Consider the following 23,352-nt stretch of genomic DNA (forward strand, 5'->3'; position numbering starts at 1 on the left):
CATACCTATTTAAAAGCATAGGTGTACCTACTAAGTACTACATCATCAATAAACATACAAATCGTAAGGTATTATAAAACATTTTCTACAGGATAAAACATGATATTATATCAAAATAAATGTATCTAAAAAAATATAACAACTTAATGGATTATTACAATTCTTAATTACTAGAAATCTAGTTATATTTCAATGAAATATCTAAACGACAAGTCTAATTTTCTAAGTTGATTTCATACAATGTTAAGATCTACCTAAACACTTGGGTTTTAATTGAGTCATCTTATTATTAATTTACTGAACCATTCGTTCTTCGTCTCTTAAATACAAAACAAAAAGTTTATAAAGTGTCTACATGCTCATTCAGTTAATTGTATCTGAAGCCTGAAATTGCTTTTTATCAAAATTATAACATAGTGTACCTACTACATAATACTCAATTACATTCACTAGCTAGTGCGTCTATAGTTTTCCAGTAAGATAAATGAATTGAAGACAGGAGAATATTCTATTCAAAAAATATCTACTTGAACCGTAACACACACAGCTGTTCCCTATTATACACGTATATACCTGTCTATACTACATTAATATCTACGTAAGAAATTGATGTAAGGTAGAGTACCTAATTTGAGAATAACGTCAAAAATAAGAATCGAAAAATTTTAAGAGACTGCATTATTTTTATTTTACATTAACGTACATTGTAGATTTAAATGTTTAAAGTTATTGTCAAACAAATATAAAAAGTGCAGATGTGATTTCACTTTTGGTTGCCTCGAATCACCAATGCTTAGCATCGTGATTTCATAAGACAATCGGGAATTTTTTTATTATGTAATTGGGGCTTGTAATATTTGCGGTTAATTTGTATACTTCATAAAAAATACAATTGTTGCCGAAATATTGATATTTTTTTATATTATGTAATTTATTAATAGAACGCTGATTTTCAAACGTGTTTGTATTTATATTACGAATCCGTCATTGGCAGAGTGCTTGGAGATAGAGAAACGTGGTTATGTAAGAATTTATAGAAAATGCTATCCTTAGCATAGAATTATTGAGCGTTATTTAATTTGGCAGCATACGTAGGAACCTACATGAAATAAAAAAGTTTGTGCAAAAACAGACGGATTTGTTGTAAGTTGGACGAACCTACGATAATAAGTGGTATGTACCAAGTAATTTGTGCAACAGTCCTAAGAAAAATATTTAAATGTGATTTTGTGTGTGCTTGTACCGTAAATAATAAGTTATATTAAGAACGTTTATGGAATTTAAAATCGACATTGCCATGATTACGTTACCTACGTCCTAGATGTAATTAAATGCGGTGCGGTTAGAATTAATTAGGGACTAATGTCTGGACTGTACAAGTGTAGGTGCATAGTGATAATTTCCTTTTCAATAAAGCTTTCCAACATAATGGTTTAATCAGGTTTAAGGGAGGTTCTAGTTTTATCAAATTCGTTAAGATTTAAAGCTTGGACTTCATTATGTTTTTCGTAACTGTTAATGAGGCTGACATAGTTACACAAGCATAATATACATCCCGATGGGTGCCGATGGTGTGCTTTTTGGTTGTACCCTTGTTGAAGTTCCAATGATATCAGACTTTATTTATTCACACAATTTAATGTAATTCTTGGTGAATTTATGTTTTCGCTATTACCTACAAAGTGATGGCTCATTCATAATGTTTCATAGTTGATAAGTTCGAGTAGGTAGATTTTATAAATAGGCGATGTTAAAAAAAATTCATCTAAAATATAAAACCAATAGGGTTTTTGATTATTTGTATAATTATTAGGAAAGTCGGTTATTCATTTATCACGTAAAAAAATAAGTAGATTGGTGAAGTAAATTGGTATTTACCTGCCAATACCCTGCCCGTTTCTCTCATTTTTACCGAATGATATTTTTAAATTATTTAAATAATTATAAAAATTGACACTGCACGAGACGAAAGAAATCATCTCTAAAGTTTCGAAAATATTTAAATATTATCTATGAAAAATATTGTGTCTTTCTTAGCACCACTATAACAAACAGCACATTAACAATCTTAAACGCATACATACTGACCATCGTGCTTGGCTGTGGTTAGGTTCATTTAACAAAGGCAACTGTTAACTTGTGATGTGCCTAGATATCCAATAAAAATCCTCAAATAAATACAAAATAAATAATACATTTTTAATAATAAACCTTCCATGACTCTATAAATAAAATTTGCATTGTGGTGCAGTTCGTACGAAAACCACCAAGTGGTCACGCGGCCGTCTGTCATATTATAATTTTTGGCACAATTTCTTATTTTGAAATCTACACTCGATAATAGGTGCATCGAGCATGATAATTTGTTTGCTAAAATTCAACTTTACTCTCGAATCAGAATCAAATTTAAGTAAAAGCTTCTTTTTATAATGGCGACCCCCCTGTGACTACCAACCTGTCATCCTGTGTTAACCTTAGTCAATGTTCAATCAATTCCAATCAAAATCATCTGTTCCCGAAGTTATTCTCTACCTGGACTTACGTAAAGACATAATATAAAAATCAATTCATACAAATTTCAATTCCATGTGTCTTATTTTTGCGTGAAAGAAGCGATGACTTGGAAAAAAGCTAATAGTTAACCAATTCCACCAGAACTAACGGGAAAGTAGACAAAAACAGGGTAAATAACCATTATGAATATAGGAGGTGATTCAGTTTTCCACATTGTAAAGCGATGATTTGTTGAAATTCTTATTAGTTTTTTTCATACATTAAAATCTGCGTTCATCCATATCCATAAACATCTCGTTGGCAACGTGTCCATTATTCCAGACACAATATTTTTTCTTCTTCTATAAGTAACGCTATTACTGATATACATAAGTTTATTTTTAACGTAATGCACGCTGCCGTAATGATGCGTCTATTATTATTTTAAATGCAAAACATTATGCAACAAATAAAATTTAATAAAATAGACGTGTTTCCTTCAAGTGTTCAGAATGCTGAAAGAACAGCCGTGCACTCGTTATAATATTTTTGTATATTCATATTAATTTATATTGATATCATTTTTACATTACAGACTAACTATGAAAATACGGATGTTAATACATATTTTAAATAAATACCTAAGGTAAGTTAGCACTGTCTAGTCACATCATGAAAGATTCGAATTCAGAGATCAATGTTTATATTTAGTGATGTATGTATTAACTAAGAAAAGTAGAAGTAACGACATCAATCAAGTTCCTATAATGCGATAAGTTTACGTTAAAAGTAAGTATGGTTATCAACTAACACACATTGAAATTATTTAAAAAATATTTACAGAAAATAACAAAACACGGCCATAATATACTTATTTGTAATACATATTTAAAATATAAGCATATTGTTGAAAAAACATCATTTATAACAAAGGTACTTATTATCACGTTGGATTGAGCCAAGGGTGTATTCCTAAATTATAGTTCGTCGTGTAATCTAAATTATAAGTTAAATCTACCTATTTGAATTTTTCCTTTTTGTTATCGTTACTTCGTAGCTCAGTTGATTTATTGACTGTCGGCTTTTGAGTTGTTGTAGTAACGACAGACGCCGATGATACTATTGTAGGTGATTTAATCGAAGCAGTCATGGAAACGCTTTTGTTGTCACCAACTTTTCCAAGATTAGGCATTTGTGTATCTTTAGATGTCACCCCGCTAGTAGAAGGCTTTGAACTAACACTTATCGTCTTCGCAGCGGACGTTAACGGCGTTGAAGGTGTTTTACCTGTGGTTGTTGGGGATTTTATTGCAGAAGACCCTGTTGTTACCAAAGAGGTTGTTGGACTCCGTATTTGGCTACGGGTTACTTGATCTTTTGGTTGATTCAACTTATTATTTTGAATATCACTTTTAGAAGGTACCACAGACGAACTTATTGGTGCATTCGAACTTATGGACTTTGGCCCCGATGAATTCAGAGGAGTTGTTGAAGACGTTAGAGCAACTGTTGGTTTGTTGGTAGATATTGTTGTCTTGGCCGTCTGTGCCATGCCTGTTTTTGGCGCCGATTCTTTTGTACTCTTTTGTGCTAAACTTGTCATAGATGTAGGAGTATTAATACTGTTTGTGGTAGTTCTTGTAGTTCCCGTATTACTTAGTGGTGCACTATGACTAACTGATTCTATTTTAGTGGATATTTTTGACTCAGGGCCAACAGTCTTTAAAGCCGGTGATATTGTTGACACTATAGGATTTGCACCTGACTCAGAAGATATGCTTGTACTCATTTTCTTCCCAGTACTATCACTTATTGTTGTACCTGTTACTTTTGGAGTAGTATTTGTACTGGGGACCATGTTAGAAGTAGAGCTCGGAGTGGTCGTCGCAGATGATCCAGTTGAAAATTTATCAGTCAGTTTTTGTGTTTTTGATATATTACTAACTTGAAGTGGTGTAGATATTTTATCTTGTATTGTTGTTACGACTGGTCTACTTAACTTAGTAGCTTCATTGTTTTTGTTTTGATTTTCCGCATCAATTGTTTGACTTTTTGAAGTAGATGGCATTTTTTCCGTCATAATTGCCTTACCCTCTGTATTTGTTTTGGCATTCTTATTATTTTGGACGTCCTCAATCTTACTTGTCGGACGTTGTAATTGCTTAGTATTACTTGAATCTTTACTTGTTACATCTTTTTCCAAGTTAGAGTTATTCATAGGCTGAGATGAGCATGTAGGTAACTGGAAGTTTTTATTAACGTCTATCTCCTGTTTGCTGCCAACTGTATTCTTTTTGTCTGTAACTTGCATTTTTGGAACCTCGTTTCCTACTAATTTTGGCATAGCAGAAGTACCCATTTCAGAATGTGTCAACGAAGTCGAGATCACACTCTTACTCGCAGCAGCAGTAGTGGTGGCCATAGTATTGTTATCACTTATTTTAGCTGCTGAGGTACCCTGATTTGATATTCTGGAATTAATTGTAGTATTGGTTAAACCTTTTTTGTCTTCAGAAGAACATTGAGACACTTTAGTAAGACCACTTACTGTAGATTGCGGTTTAGCTATATCTGGTTTAATCATACTCTTATTCGTAGCAGCAGTAGTGGTCATTGTATGGCTTTCACTTATTATAGCTGATGTAACTTGATTCGATGTTTTGGAATTAATTGTAGTATTGATTAAACTTTTCTTGTCCTCAGAGGAACATTGAAATGTTTTAGGAAGACCACTTACAGTAGACTGCGGTTTAGTTATATCTGGTTTAGTCACACTCTTACTTGCAGCAGTGGTGGTCATCGTATGGCTTTCACTTATTTTAGCAGCTGAGGTACCCTGATTTGATATTTTGGAATTAATTAAACCTGTAGTATTAGTTAAATCTTTCTTGTCCTCAAAGGAACTTTCAGACAATTTAGGAAGACCACTTACAGTAGATTGCGGTTTAGTTATATCCGGTTTAGTCACACTCTTACTTGCAGCAGCAGTAGTGGTCATCGTATGGCTTTCACTTATTTTAGGTGCTGGGATAACCTGATTTGATATTTTGGAATTAATTGTAGTATCAGTTAAACCTTTCTTGTCCTCAGAGGAACATTGAGACAATTTAGGAAGACCACTAACAGTAGACTGCGGTTTAGTTATACCCGGTTTAGTCATACTCTTACTTGCAGCAAATGTGGTCATCGTATTGCTTTCACTCATTTTAGCTGTTGAGGCAACCTGATTTGATATTTTGGAATTACTTGTGGTACTGGTTATACCTTTCTTGTCCTCAAAGGAACTTTGAAATATTTTAGGGAAACCACTTACAATACTCGTAGATTCCGGTTTACTACAAATTAATTTTCCTGTAGCAGTTTTTACATCCAAATCGATCTTAATAGTATCCACATCTGATGATTTTGCATAACTATTTAATACACTTTTTCCCGATGTCACTTTGTCAACTTTTTGGTTATCAACTATTGAACTAGTTTTTATAACACTACCCTCTACTGTGGAAAAGATTGGCACTGGTGTTACTTGTACTGGTTCCATTTGAGTTGTTTTTCCATCGGTGTGAATTTTGGCAGTTGTAAATATTAAAGGTCCAGAGCTGAAGCTGCTTGGTTTATTCCCATCAATTTCAACTAAAATTTGACTTTTAGGCACTACTGAATTTTTTATTGCATCGGTATTACTAAATATATTTGTGTTCATATGATTATGAATGGCACTGGGTGTACATGCGTAAGTTTTGGTACCGTTAATTAGATTGTCTGACACACTGGAGCTAGCAAGTGGTAATTTTTCAACTTTGATGTCAGGGAGTAATTTGTCTGTATCATCCATTTTATCATTGCCTACGAGAGTCTTCGTTTTTGAAATCGAAAATTTGGCACTTTGACTTGAAAACTCTATCTTTTCCTTATCTTTTTGTAATAAAGGCTCAACAACACCATCGTCTGATTCGTGGCTATAATTTTGCACTTTCTTTTTAATAGAGCTTCTTTTTATTTTTGCTAGTCCCGTTGAAGGTTTTCTGCCTTCATTCTCTGTACCACTTGTTATAGATGTCGTATCATCTTGAGAAGTCTGAAAAAGAAAGGATTCTAAATAAATCTCTACACAACTTTACAAAGTTTTACAAAAAAGATCGATGGTGTTCTGATCTTTCTATAGTAGGTACGTAAGTATAAATAAATAAAACGATAAATGCAGTCCCGTTTCATACACGCAATCGTGTTCATTTACAAGTTTTCAGTTTGCCGTGAAACAAACGAGTCAATTTTCACCTGCTGCAATAATATTACGGTGCCTAGGTAATATTTCAATTCAATTCTTTAAAAAAAGTCTATAAAAAATAACACACTATTATTTTTTATCCACGGGATAAAGCACAAGAAGAATGGATCGCTCTGACTTACCTTCCGCATGGCGACCAGCGGATGGGTGTGCGGGGGTCATGCACCTCGCTCGCGCAGCACCGGCCGGCCGTGCAGCAACAGCACCGGCGGAGACAGCTCGGTCTCCTTGCGCAGGGCCACACTGGCGACGCCAGCATGCGTTGATGGCCCCCATTCATCAGTCGGTCGGGCCAGTACCCTTGCTTTCTGTAATTAAAAAGTTCAACATGTTTTACTGCTTACTCTTCTCTACCATATATCTCTATACAGGGTGTTAGGTAAATGGGTATATGAGCCGACACTAGCCCATGTTAACATGGGCATATAAATGGTATGGTGAAGTCAGAAATTTGATAACATCATCTTTTTTTTTTAATTTTCATACAAAATAAATTTTATAGAATCCGATTTGTATGAAAAATAAAATAATTAAAATGAAGATATCAATTTTCTGACTTCACCATACCATTTATATGACCATGTTAACATGGGCTAGTGTCGGCTCATATACCCATTTACCTAACACCCTGTATAGATATCTGAATTCCGTGATCGGACCAACGACACTTTCAACTTGTTATTGGACAATCGGCTTGATTGAAACTTGTGGTATTTAATCTAAAGATATATAACTCAAAGGTTACTGACTGACTGACATAGTGATCTATCAACGCACAGCCCAAACCACTGGACGGATCGGGCTGAAATTTGGCATGCTAGTAGATGTTATGACGTAGGCATCCGCTAAGAAAGGATTTTTCATTTTACGAAACTCCACCCCTAAGGGGGTAAAATGGGATCCACGCGTACGAAGTCGCGGGCGACCGCTAGTCATTTATATGTGACTATTAATATCTGAAGAATGTAATGTACCTAATGCTTGAGAAGAAAATCTAATATTTCAAACCTATTAACGAGTACTTACACTTACGAGTAGGTATGTATTCTTCAGTTGACCCGCAAGCTTTCCTTGCTTTTCTACATAGCTGGGCACCGTTAATCAAATAGTTAACTTCGTTAATCGTTAAACCGTTACTAAAAAAATTAACTTCGTTAAACGTTAAAACGTTACATTTCGGAAGATTTAACGCAAGTTAACGTTAATCGTTAATCCGTTAACACGTGATAATAAAACGAAAAAAAATCGTAGGTATGCAAGGTTTGTAAAATAATTTCGAAAGCTTGTATCGCGCATGGAATTTATTCCTCTTTTTTGTTTGGGCAGTTTGCGCTACAAGCTTTCGAAATTATTTTAACTTTGCTTAAGTAGGTACAATTATATTTTTTTCGTTTTAGAACAATATCAATTACTATTATTATACAATACAATTTAGCACGAAAGTGCTCGAAAAGACAAGTGAAGTCAATATAAAGCTTGTAAAAAGATTGTAAAAAAAATTATATAAAAAATTATAAAAACAAGCTTTTATTCTGAAATAAAACCTGTAACCTAAAAAAAATGTTTTCAAAATTTAATAGTTTCCAAGCAAAACCTCGGACAGACAGACAGACTACAGAACCCTAAAAAGAGGAATAAATTCCATGCGCGATACAAGCTTTCGAAATTATTTGAACCTTGCATAATATTTTTTTCGTTTTAGTACTAGCTAGCATTTCAGAATAAAAGCTTGTTTTTAAAAAAGTTTTATTTTTATTATAAATTTAGTTTACACTTTTTAGTTGTATCTCAATCTCAGGGGCCTGGTCATCATTTAGCACCAAAGTGCTCGCGAAGACGAATGCAATGAACCCAAACTCGATAAGTTTTTGTTGTTTCGTTTAGGAGTTCCTATGGCCACCTCCTGACTCCATCATCAGACCAGCTCAATGGCATAATATTGCATTGTCATCGTACTTACATAAGTAGGTACCTATACCAAATTTCAGCTCAATCAGTTGAGGGGAACAACTGGTTTTAAAAGTTGCAAGATTTGTCCATCAACAAGTGAAGTCAAATATAAAGCTTGTAATAAAATAGCATTTTTTATATAGTTGCGTTAGTGATCTGGTTACAAAAACTGTTGTTTTAGGTTCTGGAAGTTCTGGAGGCCCGAACGTACTTAATTGTCAGAAAGTGTTTTTCTAGCGTTTTTCAGCGTGCCTGCTGTATCTTTTTGGTAAATAGTAGGTACTGGATTAATGATTAACGGACTTAGGATAATTTAACGGAAGTTAACGAGTCCGTTAACATTTTTTAAAGTTAACTTAAAAGTTAATCCGTTAATAGAAATGTAACTTCGTTAATTAACGATTAACGGATTAACGAGTTAATGCCCAGCTATGCTTTTCTACTAGTAGTAGGCCGGTAGGATTATGTACCTACCTACTTGGTTGTAATGATGAGTGTCTTAAGAGGTTGAAACTTGACTAATAATAGCAAGTTTGTGTAACAAATAAAAGGTTACTGCGACACAAGCTTTGTTTTTGGTATTGTATATTTTGGTTTGTGCGGTAACCGCTAGATATAAGGACTTTACTGGCAATAAACGTTTTATTTATTTTAAATTATTTAATAATAACATACCTCCATAATGGTTAGATCATCAGGTCCACTGCAGATTTGATCAACGGCCATCAGGACGACGACCACCACAGGCAAGACGCCCAAGGTCCAGCCCACGGCATCCGCCCACATCGGGTACACGTAGTGCCCATAAGACGCTGGCTTATACTCGATCCAGTTGAAAACCAGTATAAACTGAAATTACAAATTTTAACGTTAAGTACTTATTTTTTACCCACTACATAGGTAAGTACAGCACAGAAATTTTTTTTTTTCGATTTATAACTGTTTTATATGTTACAACAATAATATTCATATTATGGTGTAGAATGACGTGTTCCTTTCCTCGGGACCTATTTAGTAGTCATTTACTTAAAATATCGGGATTTCCCAGTCTAATTTTAATTTTAAATCCATGTGTTTAACTTTGCAATAAAAAAGATACATACTACCAAAGCAGACGGTGTGATGACTCGCCACATTGAACTCCAAAAGATTACCCAAAGCTTAGACTGGCGGCCAATCATGCACTGTATGTCACGACAAAACTTCTCCGCTCCGTAGATCCATGCAATTAGTATGCACTCGCCAATGGCAATAATTAACACCGACCAGTTCGCCGCGTACTTGTCCATAAGTTGCAACCAATACATGCCGCTCTAAAAATAAAAGGCGATTGATGTAAAAGTTTAACTCTGCTTAATTATTACCGACTTGACAGCTAAATAAATGGTAGGCAAAAACAAGGTGAAACAACTCACATTCGTAGTGAAGATAAGTCCACCAAGATAGCCGAAGACGGCCACAGTCAACACCACCCATACCTTTTTTTGCCGGAAGTTTGGAAATCTATCGAGAATGGCAGTCGTAACCGTTTCCATAAGCGCAAACTGAAAGAATAGAGGCATTAATAGTTAGTCATACATTTAAAGATTCGAACCTACTTAAAAGTGTTATTGAGGATAATACATGCCTGAGAATCAAGTCCAAGTGTAAGTAACATGACAAAAAAAAGTATTGACCATAGGGGCGATACTGGTAATCTAGTCACCACTTCTGGATAAACTATGAAAGCCAGACCAGCTCCTTGGTCCACGACTCTATCTACACCGACGTCCAGTTCGTGAGCCAGAAATCCAATCACGGAAAATATAACCAGGCCAGCAAAGAATGACGTCGCTATGTTGGACACGGCGACAATCAAAGAGTCTCTGAAACAAAGTTGCTATTAATAACAGAAACAGTAGTATGGGACTATGGGAAAGGTAATTTCAGAGAACTAATTGCTGATTAATATAAAAGGGACTACATAAATAATATGTCCCTTTTCGATCTTTAACAGAATATTACTTACATATAACAGTTATTGGAGAATTTGTTGTAAGAGGACAACGTTATAAGACCACCCCAAGCGGGACTCAGAGCAAAAAATATTTGCACAGCCGCGTCACCCCAAACCTAAAATGAGGGTAAATAAATTAGTTAAGTACTTTCTACGTAATTTACTTTCGGTATGCCAGTTGGAGGGTAAATAAAATTACCTGAGCATTTGCTAGTTGACTAAAATCAGGTGTCAGGTAAAATAGGATCCCAGTTGATGCACCCGGCAACGTCACACCACGAAAAAATAAGATTACAAGCACAACATATGGAAAGAGTGCTGTGAAGTAAACCACCTGTAACAAGATGTATTTTTTAATTAGCCATCTTCATTTTGCAAAGGTGTTAGTTTGACGGTAAAGATTGAGAAAAAAGTTAATTACCTTTCCAGAAGATTGCACACCTTTACATAAACATAAAAAAACGATCATCCATGCAGCGAATAAGCAGGTAGCCATACCCGGTCGAATATACCCTGTTTCCTCAATGCCCGATGAAAGGCCAAGAACTTGATTACTGCAATAGAAATTTTTAATTTTAACTAGTGAGACTAATGAGCTACTAACAAGGACGTAAGCCTACTTACTCGTACAATACTGATGAGTGTATTTTATGTGAAAATTATGATGACGTTAAAGAATTAATAGACTTATTTTTATGATAAAATGATTTAAACAATATTATGTGCATGATTTAGTACTAGTAATTAGTACTAACGTAAAGTATTCTTCAGCTGGAGGCCGCCGGAGAACGTGTTCAACCAGCGCGTCTATGTTGTGTTTTTCTACGTAAGATTGATTTAGACATTGCCTCATATAGTAAGTTCCATTCTTCGCAATGCACTCATCTGCTTCTTCGTAGGAATAGCAAACTGGAAGGGGAAAGAATGGATAATCAAAATGGAATTACGTAGGTAAGTTGGTAAGTTTAAGATCTACAAACTGTGATTTTGCAAAATTATGGATAAAAAATTCTATGTGTAATCCACATAGGTGGATTTTCATTTCATTTTATTGTTTGACAGTGTATTTACCTTAACTTAAAATTAAAATACGGGACTAGCAATGTAGATCCTGAGATGTGATCTTAAGTTGGCGCCCACCGTGGGGCCAGAATAATTTTATGCAATTTTTGTAAAATATATATTTTATTATTATCTTCAGGACACATTAGATTTAATTATTATATACGTTAATGTTTGTTATACTTACATTCAGTGCTCCACTCAGCATCACAGTTTTGCCAGGGCAACTGATAAAAGATGCTTGCAAATGACACCACCATGTAGTAAATAGTCCAGGCTATGATGAGGTTATAGTAGAGCATGACGATGCAGGATACGATGACCATACCGTAGCCCAGCCCTTGGAACAGCGGGCAGAACTTGTTGTAGACGGCGACAGGGCCCAGGGCGGCGTACTGCCCGAACGATAGCTCCATGAACATGAGCGGTAACCCCGCTATTATAAGCATCACCGTGAATGGTATAAGAAATGCACCTGTAAAGGAAAAATAAACGTGCTTTTAATTACGTAATGATGAGGATTTTGAAACAACTAATGATTAAACATAACATGGCATTGAAGCCTATTATGTGGTAGATAGTGAGATAGGTCCCAGAATTCGAACCAACAAACCGCAGAAGGTGTTGTAGTTAGGTAGACGCATCGACATAAGCGAACCGAATCAGCCGCATTACCATCACCAGTTCGACGATGATCCTCGTACTACACTCCCGATCACAGCTTATTTATGCCTTATTTCATAACGCTAAGCATAGAGTGTAAGTAAACAATGCCTACCTCCTCCATTATTGTAGCACAAGTATGGAAACCTCCAGACGTTCCCTAGGCCGACGCTGTAGCCCAGAAGAGACAATAGGAAGTCGAAACGACCGGTCCAGTTTCCGCGCGCTGGCTCGGTTTCCTCTGGTGCTGGTTCAGTGCTTTCTTCTTTAAACTATAAAATAACGTTGCATATTTATATTTACATCTCTAAGCCTGGCAAGGCATATTGATTCTAGCTAATATCACTTGATATAATTTGTCAAGCCTACTCGGCAACCATGGCGGAACACAAGTTCGCCACTAACACTAATCGTCCATCCGCACTGGGCCTAATGTGGCATAGCATTATGGCCAAAGACATTATTATTTATTATTATTATTTATTTATTCATTTGTTCATGGAACTCAATCTTCATCTTTAAATACGTGTACTTCTCTCTTCATCTCTACGTACGTAACTGTGAGATAGTCATGAAACGCGTGAAAATGGTGGAAGCAGAGTGATCCCAACTCCAAAACCACGAAGTTACTTAAAGTCCTAGCTAAGTAGGTAATCCTAATCATTAAATCTTGTGATAAACAGCAGTTACCTAACTAGGTTTTTTTTAAATATTGTGACCACAATAAATCAAAAACAATCAAAAGAGAGGCTTATTGAATAACACTGCGTAAATCTGCGTAATTGAATTACTTTACGCAAAATTCACATTAATAAATAGAAACTGAAATCCAAGTATTGAAACATCGTAAAATTACGTATACCTACTACGAGTATGTAGGTACCTAACGTAGAAGTCCGAAACACGATTCTATTGAAATGCCTTACTTTCATAGGCCGCAATTTCAGTCCAGTGTATAAAAACTGAAAATTTGTAGATTTTGATAATCCTACTATGTAAGTATGTTTAGGGACGTAATGTATCTACGTCTTACTACAGGGCACAGCCTAGATCTTATTCCAACTGGGGTGCGTCAGTGCGTACCTATTGTTTTGAAACATGAATTTAACTAGGAATAAGATAATGGTCACCCATCTATTAGCTACAGAGGCTTAGGCAGCTTAACCATCGTAATCGCCACCAAAGCGCTATTGAGCTTTAGGTAGCTTTATAGGTCCGTACATACTTAAATGACAGCTTTTACAGTCTGCAGGTGAGGGAAAGACCCCATGCATGCACCTGGATGTTTATTTAATTTCAATATTTTATTTTAGACGGTTTCTCTGGGTTACAAAAACGTACATTTTACCTATACGTAATGTAACCAGCATCTGTATCAGCTGATACAGCTACACGTTACAGTATACCATCGCATCGGAGGAAAAAACTATATTTTTAAATGATTCTCATTTGTTTCAATTAAGTACACTGCGTTCGCAAAAATATCGAATACCTGCCCACACATTCACCAATATCTTAATTATGTTTTCTGTAAGGTATGACTATGACTTACATCTGGTAATTTTGTATCCATCGTCGAAATATTCTTCGTCACTGCAGGAATTGGAGTTTTACTTGATTTCTCCATGCTGTACAGATAAACTGGAACTACTTATTAGGGCACAAGTGGTTGCTTCAGCATTTTAGTTGAGATCATTACTGAATCGATGACACAGGAACCCCCGAGCTCCGCACAACACATCACACTCCCGGAGATTCAGCATTCACCATCACTACAAGGACCGCGCTTACTAATCATAAATTAACAACAGATTCAAAGGTATGGTTCTAAAACAAATAAGCCGTGAGGATGACTAGTGAAACATTAAATCGAAAAAATACAAAACGCAGAAACGCGCAGATGTCAAGTTTCGCATCGACCGAACTCTGAATGAACATGTAGGTCAATATCAAGCCTCCGCCTCCACTGTACCCCTCACCCTCTCTTCGCCCCGCTATGAAATTTTCTCCAATGAACCTATATAAGACGAATTTCAGCCTAAATGTTTAAAGATAATAGAATCTTATGTTCGTAAAATATGACACTAAATCGAGTAAGTAGTACTATGAATGCAGATATTAGGTACATTCACTGAAAAATCGTAGGCAATATAAATAGGTATACCTACCTACATATACCATACTCCTCCATCAAGGTTTAATTGAAAATACTCACATAATTAACTGGCTATAGTATTATAGGTAAAACTATAAAAAGCCTCTTTTCAGGGCCTATTTATGAGTCGAGAAAAAAATACTAGCCGTAATTAATATAGAGTCGAGTTCCTATTATAAAATAGCAATGATACTTTAATATTGAGGGTGCACTTACTTAAATATTTTTTTAAATAAAGAGCGTTCTATTCTTGGAATATACAGGGTGGCCCAGAAGAAAATTCACTTTTGAAAATTCAAGGAAACGAAAACTGTAAATTTTTGTAGAACTTTAACTATTGCAATTTAAAGGAATTTTTGTGCAATTTTTTTTTTAATTAACTTTCTTTTATAAATTTTATTGTACATGTGATTCCCTTAACGTTTACAACATTCGGTCGACATACATAAAAATTTTGGAAAACTTTCGTTAGAGTTGCCTCGAAATGGATTCAGGATAAATTAATGCTGCAGAGTTTTTGGATTATGAGAGTACACTCTGCTCATAAGGTAACCCCACAAATAGAAGTCTGCTGGAATGAGATTAGCGCTTCTTAGAGGCAGTGAGATTTTACCCCTGCATAATTGGTTTGTTGCATTTGCATTGAAAGGATGATTAATTTTTGAGAGCGCTATACTGGAAGGCTGAAAAGCTTTTTGATATCAAAGCTGCAAGATTCGCAAGGCTATGACCGGAGCACTTGGTTTCATCAAGATGGGGCTACGTGTCACACTTCAAATGAGTGCATTTAGATGGTAAGAGACATGTTCCCACAAAAAATTTTTTTCAGGCAGGGTTGACATCTCCTGGCCACCAGGAAGCCCTGAACTCACTCCAGAAAATTCTTTTTTATGGTGTTACATTAAGAATAGAGTATACTTTTATAATCCAACAACCATGCAGCAACTAAAGCTGAGCATTCGGCAAAAAATGGAAAATAGGTTTCGAGGTAATTCTAACGAACGCATTTCAAGATTTTGATGTATGTTGATCGAATGTTGTAAGCATCAAGGAAATCTCCTGGGCGATGTAATTTAATAAAGGTAAATTTAAAAATAAATTGCATTAAATTTCCTTTGAATTGCAATAGTTAAAGTTCTATAAAAACGTACAGTTTTCGTTTCCTTGAATTTTTAAAAGTGAACTTTCTTCTGGGCCACCCTGTACTTAATTGAGCACTTAACAAAAATTTCATTAGCGTTAAGTCTCCTCTACAAACGTGTACTTACTACAATGGAGAGAAGAACGAAAAGAAAAGTTCATTGTACGACAGTCGAGAACGTTCGTGAGTAGATACAAGTGAGGCAGTTGCGGCAGAAGGTCGCTGAAAGTAGAGCGGCGTATTGATTACAGGACGGCGCGCGCTCTCCGCCGTGCACCTCCATGCACACAAGTCATTTCCGAACCTACACTGCATACAAATCGCTTCAATACGTCATCTCAATTTCAGGTTCTTGCGTTCTCGATGCTATATAAATCTTTTGCGTTGCAAACATTTCATTTTCAGTTATAATCGTAGAGATTTGATACTGCTGAAAAATCATACGAGGGTAATCAATTAACGCTAAACTATCCATAAATAAAGCATAACTACATTGCAATTTTCTCCTGACCGACTTTTGTGTACGTTGAGATAACCATGAGTCTAATAATCTAGGACTCGGACCTACCTAGGATTTATATTATGGTCCATCCAAAAATTTATGATTTGTAAAGTTTTATTTATTACAAGGAATGTCTTTGTGACCCGTAAATGCTTGTGTTCATCACACTTACATTTTTGCCATGCATCGGGAATTAAACCAAAAGTTTCACTGACTCTGTAGTCTTAGATCACCAGATTACACGGTCGTCAATAATTATAAACCGACTCCAAAAATACGAAAAATCCTAGAATAAACTTATCTACATGGGTACCTACATAATGATGATTTGGGACACTTCATTGCATTGTATCGTTGTACCAGTCAAGCACCACTCAAATAAGTTCATACATTTGAATGCGGACTTAATACCATGTGGCATTCTCTACCAGTCAACGTTTGGGTCAAACAAAATTTGAGTACGCTACGCGGTGCATAAATATGGACGATTTAGAGGTATACAATTAATATAAATACATATGTACATATAATTTACATAATGTGGATCTTATAGGACTGAGAGATATCAAGATGAAGGGATACGTTCAAGAAAATGTTTGCGTACGTATTTGAAAACAAGCATAAATACCTAAATACTGCCAAATGTTCTACGGAAGACTGCCCCTGTCTGAAAGAAATGAGTTAGAGAGGAAACCAGTGCGGTAGAAAGGGTAGAAGAAGGACGTTGTGTTGAAAAAACGGACTTGGGCGCTGTTTGAACTGAGAAATGAATACTAAGATTAAGGTAAGAAGGATTCTCCTTTATAGAGGTATCGCATACACAAGGTAAAAAAAAGTGTTGCGAGAATTCTGGAATTTCGCTGTAAAAGAACAGGTAGCCATTGCAGCGCAAACCGATGTGAAGTAACCTCATGACATATTATTTCATGATGAGTGTGTGATTAACACAGTGTGATAATTAGTTAAATAGGTGTGTTAGTAGATTCTTATGTAGACAGACCGTAGATTACAATGGAATGCCAGGGTATAATGTCGGAAAAGTTCATCTAGGATCAGGAAATGATCAAAGGTGCTGCTCTGAAACTCAAATTATAGGACTTCCCAGTGATTATATTCTCGAACGTTTTACCCGACTGCGCCAGGAGGGTTATTCCTACCTTATCTACAGCACTTGCTTGAGATAAACTTTCTGCTAGAGTGCTAGATGACCTGGATCTCCTACAAGCGCCGTGCTTTCGAGAAAAATCGATCGGGGGATGAAGGGATCAATAAACATAAGCTTAAACAAATTCGTCCCTAGGCCTACAAGTCGCGAGGCGATAACGTAGCTAAGTAACATTTTGCCATCTGGAGAGTTTGTAATTAAAAGGATATCTTTACTTGTATATTTCTCCCAGCTATTAGTAAACTTGTAACTACTAATAAGATAAAACACCTCTAGTCAAATAGCATACATTTTATCTACCGAAAATCTAATTGCAAATTAAAGACTAACTCGGTTTTCAAGACCTTAATATCAAGTGTTTTTATTTAGAAGTGTGTCTTGGAATTAAACACTGCATAAGTTTGATCTTCTTTATTAAAAATATTATTCCACTTCCCAACAATAAAAAAACTCAAAATATGTAAAAACACAAGAAATGCATTTTAATGGTCCCAGACAGGAAAACGCGCTTACTTTTAAAATTGCGTCAATTTCCTTTCGTTGTACTGTAGCGTAGGCAATCACTAATAGTAAAAGTGTCATTAAATGACATAAAAGTGTAAATTTTTATAAAAAAAAAACTGCTCTCCAGCAGAATATAATTTTGCTTTTACTTAATTCTAGTTTTGTGCCTTTCATCTACTTTATGAAGTAGGTTAAGTATTACTTCTTAGCAAGAAGACTTTTAATAAGGGATTCCAATTTTCTGGTGTCGGCAGCGAACTTTCTGATACCGTCGGAGAGTTTATCAGTAGCCATCTGGTCTTCATTCAGGTGCCAGCGGAAATCGGCCTCAGTAAGCGAGATTTTTTCAATGTCGCTCTCAGCAGCCACTTTAGGGTCTAACACCTGAAAATATGTAATTGTTAAAATTCTGTATTTTTTACACAATAAAATCTATATAAAAGCGAAAGGTCACTGACTGACTCACTCATCACGAAATCTCAGAAAGTACAAGTGCTAGGAATCTCAAATTTTGCATGGGGGTTCCTTTTAGAACGTAGGTGCTCACTGAGACTGGATTTTGTCTTCGTATCCACGCGTACGAAGTCGCTAGTTTAATATATTTATTTGAATAGAATTGATAAAACGTATAAAGTAAAAAACTACCAACCCTCTTCAATGGTTGATCACTACTGGCAAGCTCCTGCAGAAGCTTAGGACTGATCGTAAGTAAGTCGCTTCCCGCAAGCTCCTGGATTTCGCCAGTGTTCCGGAACGACGCGCCCATCACTTGCGTCTTATATCCGAACTTCTTGTAATAATTATAAATACGTGTAACGGACAGCACACCTGGATCTTCTTTCGCTTCATAAGTTTTTTTTGTATGTTCAACATACCTAAAAGTTATAATAACATTAAGTTTCTAGAATATTTACTGAGCATGACAGTGATATAGCTTGAAACACTTGACAACAATCAGTTTAATTATGTAACAGAAATGTACATTATCAATCATTCAGTTGTGAGTGCATTGAATGCTGTTAATTTTTCACTCATTTATTTATTATTAATTCAAGGAATAAATTACTAAGTGCCTCACAGCATTATCTACCAGTCAAGCTTGAGGCAATGCAGGGCTAATTTGTTGTTGTTTTATTGTAGTGTTATTTATTGTATAATTTCTGTACTTATACAGATTATCACATACCAATCCAAGATGCGTCCAACAAATGGTGAAATAAGAGTTACATTAGCCTCTGCACAGGCAATTGCTTGGTACAATGAAAACAGCAAAGTCAAGTTGCAGTGAATCCCATGCTTTTTCTCAAGTTCCCTGCCAAGAAAGAAATTTCAAATTAGACATATTAAATTTTCTTTGGATTTTAATCTCATAAATGCATTACAATTTATATTACTCACTTTGCTGCTTGGATACCTTCCCAGGTTGAAGCTAGTTTAATGAGAATCCTTTCCTTTTTCACTCCATACTCAGCAAACATATTAATTAATTTAATAGCTTTAGCAATACTGGCATCTTTATTGAAAGATATTCTGTAAATGAAAATAATACCTAATAAAATAAATATAAATAACACATTAAAATAATTATGTTAAATGCATTTAGATAACCATATTACCTTGCGTCAACTTCAACTGATACTCTTCCAGGAATAATCTTGAGTATTTCACAACCAAATAACACGCTGAGCATGTCTAAAGTTTCAGCAACCTGCTCCTCTACAGTACTGCAATAATAATATGCAAAATATAATTATGTAAAACTAAACTAGAATGCCTATTTGAGACTTCAGAATTTGAACTATAAATAAACCATAACATCTGTTTTTAGACAAGCTTGGATAATTTCATAGCTCATTAGAAGCCTCATTTCATGCCTTAGACATTTAAACAGATATTACATTATTATTAAAACAATATAATTGAATACCTTCCAGTGTCCTTTCCATACTTGATGGCCTTATCAAGCAAATGCTGATATTGTTCCATACCAGCAGCAGATAATATCAGACTAGGATTGGTAGTAGCATCGGTGGGCTTGTATGCTTTCATAGCTTTAACAAAAAAAAATTAAATCAGTCAACCTATAATTTATTTTTAAAAATTGCACCACAAGTTCAGAGGTACATTGCAAGGTCAAGAAAGTCTTACTTAAGTAATTTCAAGTTGGTACTAAGATTTTTTTCTTATAAATGATATCAAACAGTACTTGATCTTGACCTGAAGATTTATTAGATTATATACCTACATACCTTCAAAGTCCCCAGTATCGGCCACCACGACCGAATATTGCTTTAAGTGATCGAGAGCGCTCATTTTGGTCCGTTTCGCTTGAGGTTCACCACTCATACTAACCAACTTCGTACAGCTGAAAGGTATTTTAAATTAAAATTCCGTATGACAAACGGAGCACGAACACAATAGTTGGGTAAGTAACTCGTCACGGCAAGTATCAAGCTCCTGAAGGTGACCTCTTGAAACGTAAGCAAACATAAAGTTACCGTCATACCGCTATGATAACCTCTACTGTTAAAAACTTAATACAATAATAATAATTGTGCCTTTTGGAAGATCGAAGGTTTTGATACATATAAATTGCTGGTGATCTGTCTTACCTGTTTCTGTTTTATAAGGTTTAATCCGGCAAATACCTAACTTTAATATGTTAGAAGAAATACGGAAACTGTAACAACAAAAAACACTTGATAACCTTCGCTCACCCACACAAATCACATGTCAATGTCATTTTGTCTTGTCTGCTGTCAGTGCCAAAGAAAGAACTGTCAGTGATTTTTTTTTTCATTTGCTGTCTATGGCCTTCTGTAGATCTAAAAGAACTTTTTAACGAATCGAAAATCGATCACGATGCGATGTAAATCCATACAAAAAACGGCATTTCGACCATCTTTCGCATGTCTTTCGACATTAAAACTGTCACATTTTGCCACTTGTCTATTTCATTGAAGTAATATTACTACGTATAGAACAGACATCGCGAACAAAATATGTACAGTGCGGGGTGCGGGGCGGGAATTTGACGGACAGCTGTCAGTCAAATCCATGACTATCAAGTTTCATAATTTATGGCGATAAAATCTGCACCAGAAAATGTCGTACTTCATTGATAGGATTGCACGAATAGTGACGTTCCTGCGGTCGCCTCATCATAGACATTGTGAATCGATTGTGAAAATAAACAAATCGGCTAAATTGTGTTAAATTTTCATGGTACTCAATAGCAAAAAGGTTCAGCTACTTACATTATTTTATTTTATTATATTGTGCGTTTCCTGTAATGTAATCTAAGCTCCCCTCCCTTAGACTAAAATTAGCCCTCCTAGACAAGTGACAAAACGTAGCAGTTGAAACATTCGAAATCACTTCGCTCTGCCGTTTTTTGGTGTTAGTTACTTCACTCTGTGATGCGATTTTAAAATTACAACTGGAGATTCCGAATTCACAACTGAGGGGACTGAGGCTAATCGTGTTACTTACAGATATGGATTAGAGTAGATACAGCAAGTTGATCGTCAAAGCGTGTCATTCCGATATGTCCAAATGGACATACATGGTCGAGTGATGTTCATGTAATCCGATTACAACAATCGGATACGATGATTTTACGAGGACAGTAGTACGAACACGGTAGAAAGAAGAAATTATTTACGGATTGAGAATTATAATTAACAGCACAAGTAACAAATAATTAATTAGAATAAAGTAGCAGTAGAAGAAGTATAAAGTAGCATTGTTTTTAATACATATCCTGCGATGTACTCTTATGAGTTAAAACCATGGTCCCTGTATGTGGTGGACTCATACCGATCGCAAGGAACCGTCCTTACTCATAACAATAAGACACACACTGATGCATGTATTCATGCACTTGACAAATTTATGTCTTGAAACGCTGGTAGGGTAAAAATAATAACGAGATTTGACGATTTGTAAGAATTAATTTATTTTAAAAAAGGTAAATAAAGATGTTTTTGGTTTTGTATTTAACAAATTATCAGTTTTATCGGAATTAATTAATTTTCGAATCGAGTCACACGATATCATTCGATGACTTTGCAAAAATGCAGTACGATGATACGATTACTTTTACGTTGCGGCAATCACTAAAATTCGCTAAAATGACACTAATGACGTTTAAAAAGTGGCACGCTCGGCTTCATACAATTTTTGACACATGCTGCATCTATCCATATCTGTGGTGTTACTTGTGCTACAAGTGCGTATGGGCTTCATACTGATGCATAAGCCATTAATTATTTTTCTTCCCGATTAAAATCTAATGTAATCGATAATCGCCTTGAGAATCGTTAACTGGTATTTTCTAATTCGATAAAAAAATTACCCATCTCTAGTTTAAAACTGTCATCCAACAGCGCACAAAATATTATGAGTTATAGATAATGATACCATTACAGAGGCGACACTTCGTTTACGTTTAGTTTCTGCCTATGGAATTGGATACTGTAAGGAAACATCGTCATCATCATTTTAGCTACTGGACGTCCACTGTTGAACAAAGGCCTCCTCTAATGATTTCCACATCGCCCAGTTGATAGTGGCCTGCACCCAGCGTCTTCCTGCTATCTTCAGTCAGTCCATCTTGAGATTTTAGAAAAATTCCCACTCGTCACGGTAGGAACTAGAGATGGGTTTCCACCCGGGTAAAAACCCACATGAGGGTAAAAACCCAATAAAAACCCGTTTCATTCCACCCGTGGGTGTTTACAACGGGTGAAAACAAATAATTTTATAATTATTTCAATTGAAAGAAAGAAAGAAAAATTGGTATCTTATCTTTATTTTTATTGAATTTTTCTCATTTAAGTTTATTGATTAATAAGTAATAAGTCAAATTTAACACTAATATGCATTTATATCGTGGCCAAATCGTAAAATTGATCACGTTATGATGTAGTGACCAATTATTTTATAAAATGGTGTTATTTCAAGAATCGTTGAACCGATTTAGAAGAAATTTAGTAGGAACACAATAATTTGTGATCATGGCAAGGACATGGAGGGGGGGGGGGGGATGCCAAAGATGCCAAACTCTCTCTTTGATGACATTACGGTATAAAGTTACAAATAACAACACCAACTACAAAGTACTTCTGCTTAAAAACTTGAAATCGAACCGCCCTTCCGCCACTGTAACGCATTGTAACGTTTTTCAAGACCTCCTCTCCCCCCAGATTGCATTACGTAACACTAGAACGCCCCCTCAGCAACAAATACCACTTCTCACTTTAAAAAAACGCTATTTTTGTTTTCACCCACCAGAATGGGTGGTAATGGGTAAAAACCGGGTTTTTACCCAAATCACCCAGTTTTAACCCAATCGGGTGAAATGGGTTTTTACCCACTACCCATCTCTAGTAGGAACAAAGCTAGGGATGACCCACGCCTTCATTCCAGAAC

The 23,352-nt window shown here is 35.5% G+C and overlaps 3 protein-coding genes across 3 annotated transcripts; all 3 read right to left on the reverse strand.

Moving 5' to 3' along the window:
* Nucleotides 1–2,914: 2,914 nt before the first annotated feature.
* Nucleotides 2,915–6,948, reverse strand: LOC135073253 (mucin-2-like). The gene is made up of 2 exons (XM_063967362.1): nt 6,904–6,948; nt 2,915–6,571 (listed from the first exon to the last, which is right to left on the reverse strand). The coding sequence occupies exons 1-2, from the start codon at nt 6,910–6,912 to the stop codon at nt 3,512–3,514; spliced, it is 3,069 nt and encodes a 1,022-aa protein (XP_063823432.1). The 5' UTR covers nt 6,913–6,948; the 3' UTR covers nt 2,915–3,511.
* On the reverse strand, nt 6,940–14,360 carry LOC135073444 (sodium- and chloride-dependent glycine transporter 1). Its single transcript, XM_063967626.1, has 12 exons — nt 14,005–14,360; nt 12,568–12,724; nt 11,977–12,264; nt 11,483–11,636; nt 11,149–11,281; nt 10,927–11,061; nt 10,740–10,843; nt 10,359–10,596; nt 10,147–10,275; nt 9,835–10,044; nt 9,407–9,580; nt 6,940–7,089 (listed from the first exon to the last, which is right to left on the reverse strand). The coding sequence occupies exons 1-12, from the start codon at nt 14,077–14,079 to the stop codon at nt 6,940–6,942; spliced, it is 1,947 nt and encodes a 648-aa protein (XP_063823696.1). The 5' UTR covers nt 14,080–14,360.
* A 3,451-nt stretch (nt 14,361–17,811) lies between these two features.
* On the reverse strand, nt 17,812–20,654 carry LOC135073254 (probable transaldolase). Its single transcript, XM_063967363.1, has 8 exons — nt 20,532–20,654; nt 20,169–20,284; nt 19,847–19,970; nt 19,536–19,643; nt 19,318–19,449; nt 19,106–19,231; nt 18,569–18,794; nt 17,812–18,303 (listed from the first exon to the last, which is right to left on the reverse strand). The coding sequence occupies exons 2-8, from the start codon at nt 20,263–20,265 to the stop codon at nt 18,118–18,120; spliced, it is 999 nt and encodes a 332-aa protein (XP_063823433.1). The 5' UTR covers nt 20,266–20,284; nt 20,532–20,654; the 3' UTR covers nt 17,812–18,117.
* Nucleotides 20,655–23,352: the final 2,698 nt, after the last annotated feature.

Source organism: Ostrinia nubilalis, chromosome 7 (genome assembly GCF_963855985.1).
Source record: "Ostrinia nubilalis chromosome 7, ilOstNubi1.1, whole genome shotgun sequence".
NCBI classification, from domain to species: domain Eukaryota; kingdom Metazoa; phylum Arthropoda; class Insecta; order Lepidoptera; family Crambidae; genus Ostrinia; species Ostrinia nubilalis.

What these genes read in the sequence shown, in the direction of transcription:
- LOC135073444 (XM_063967626.1), bottom strand. Translation starts at nt 14,079, where the DNA reads ATGGAGAAATCAAGTAAAACTCCAATTCCTGCAGTGACGAAGAATATT. An exon ending in GTGCTACAATAATGGAGGAG is followed by an intron (nt 12,265 to 12,567) that starts GTAGGCATTGTT and finishes TTTCCTTTACAG; the next exon opens with GTGCATTTCTTATACCATTC. An exon ending in CACTTGGACTTGATTCTCAG is followed by an intron (nt 10,276 to 10,358) that starts GCATGTATTATC and finishes CTATTCTTTCAG; the next exon opens with TTTGCGCTTATGGAAACGGT.
- LOC135073254 (XM_063967363.1), bottom strand. Translation starts at nt 20,265, where the DNA reads ATGAGTGGTGAACCTCAAGCGAAACGGACCAAAATGAGCGCTCTCGAT. An exon ending in TCAGTTGAAGTTGACGCAAG is followed by an intron (nt 19,450 to 19,535) that starts GTAATATGGTTA and finishes TTTCATTTACAG; the next exon opens with AATATCTTTCAATAAAGATG. An exon ending in GAAGGTATCCAAGCAGCAAA is followed by an intron (nt 19,232 to 19,317) that starts GTGAGTAATATA and finishes CTTTCTTGGCAG; the next exon opens with GGAACTTGAGAAAAAGCATG.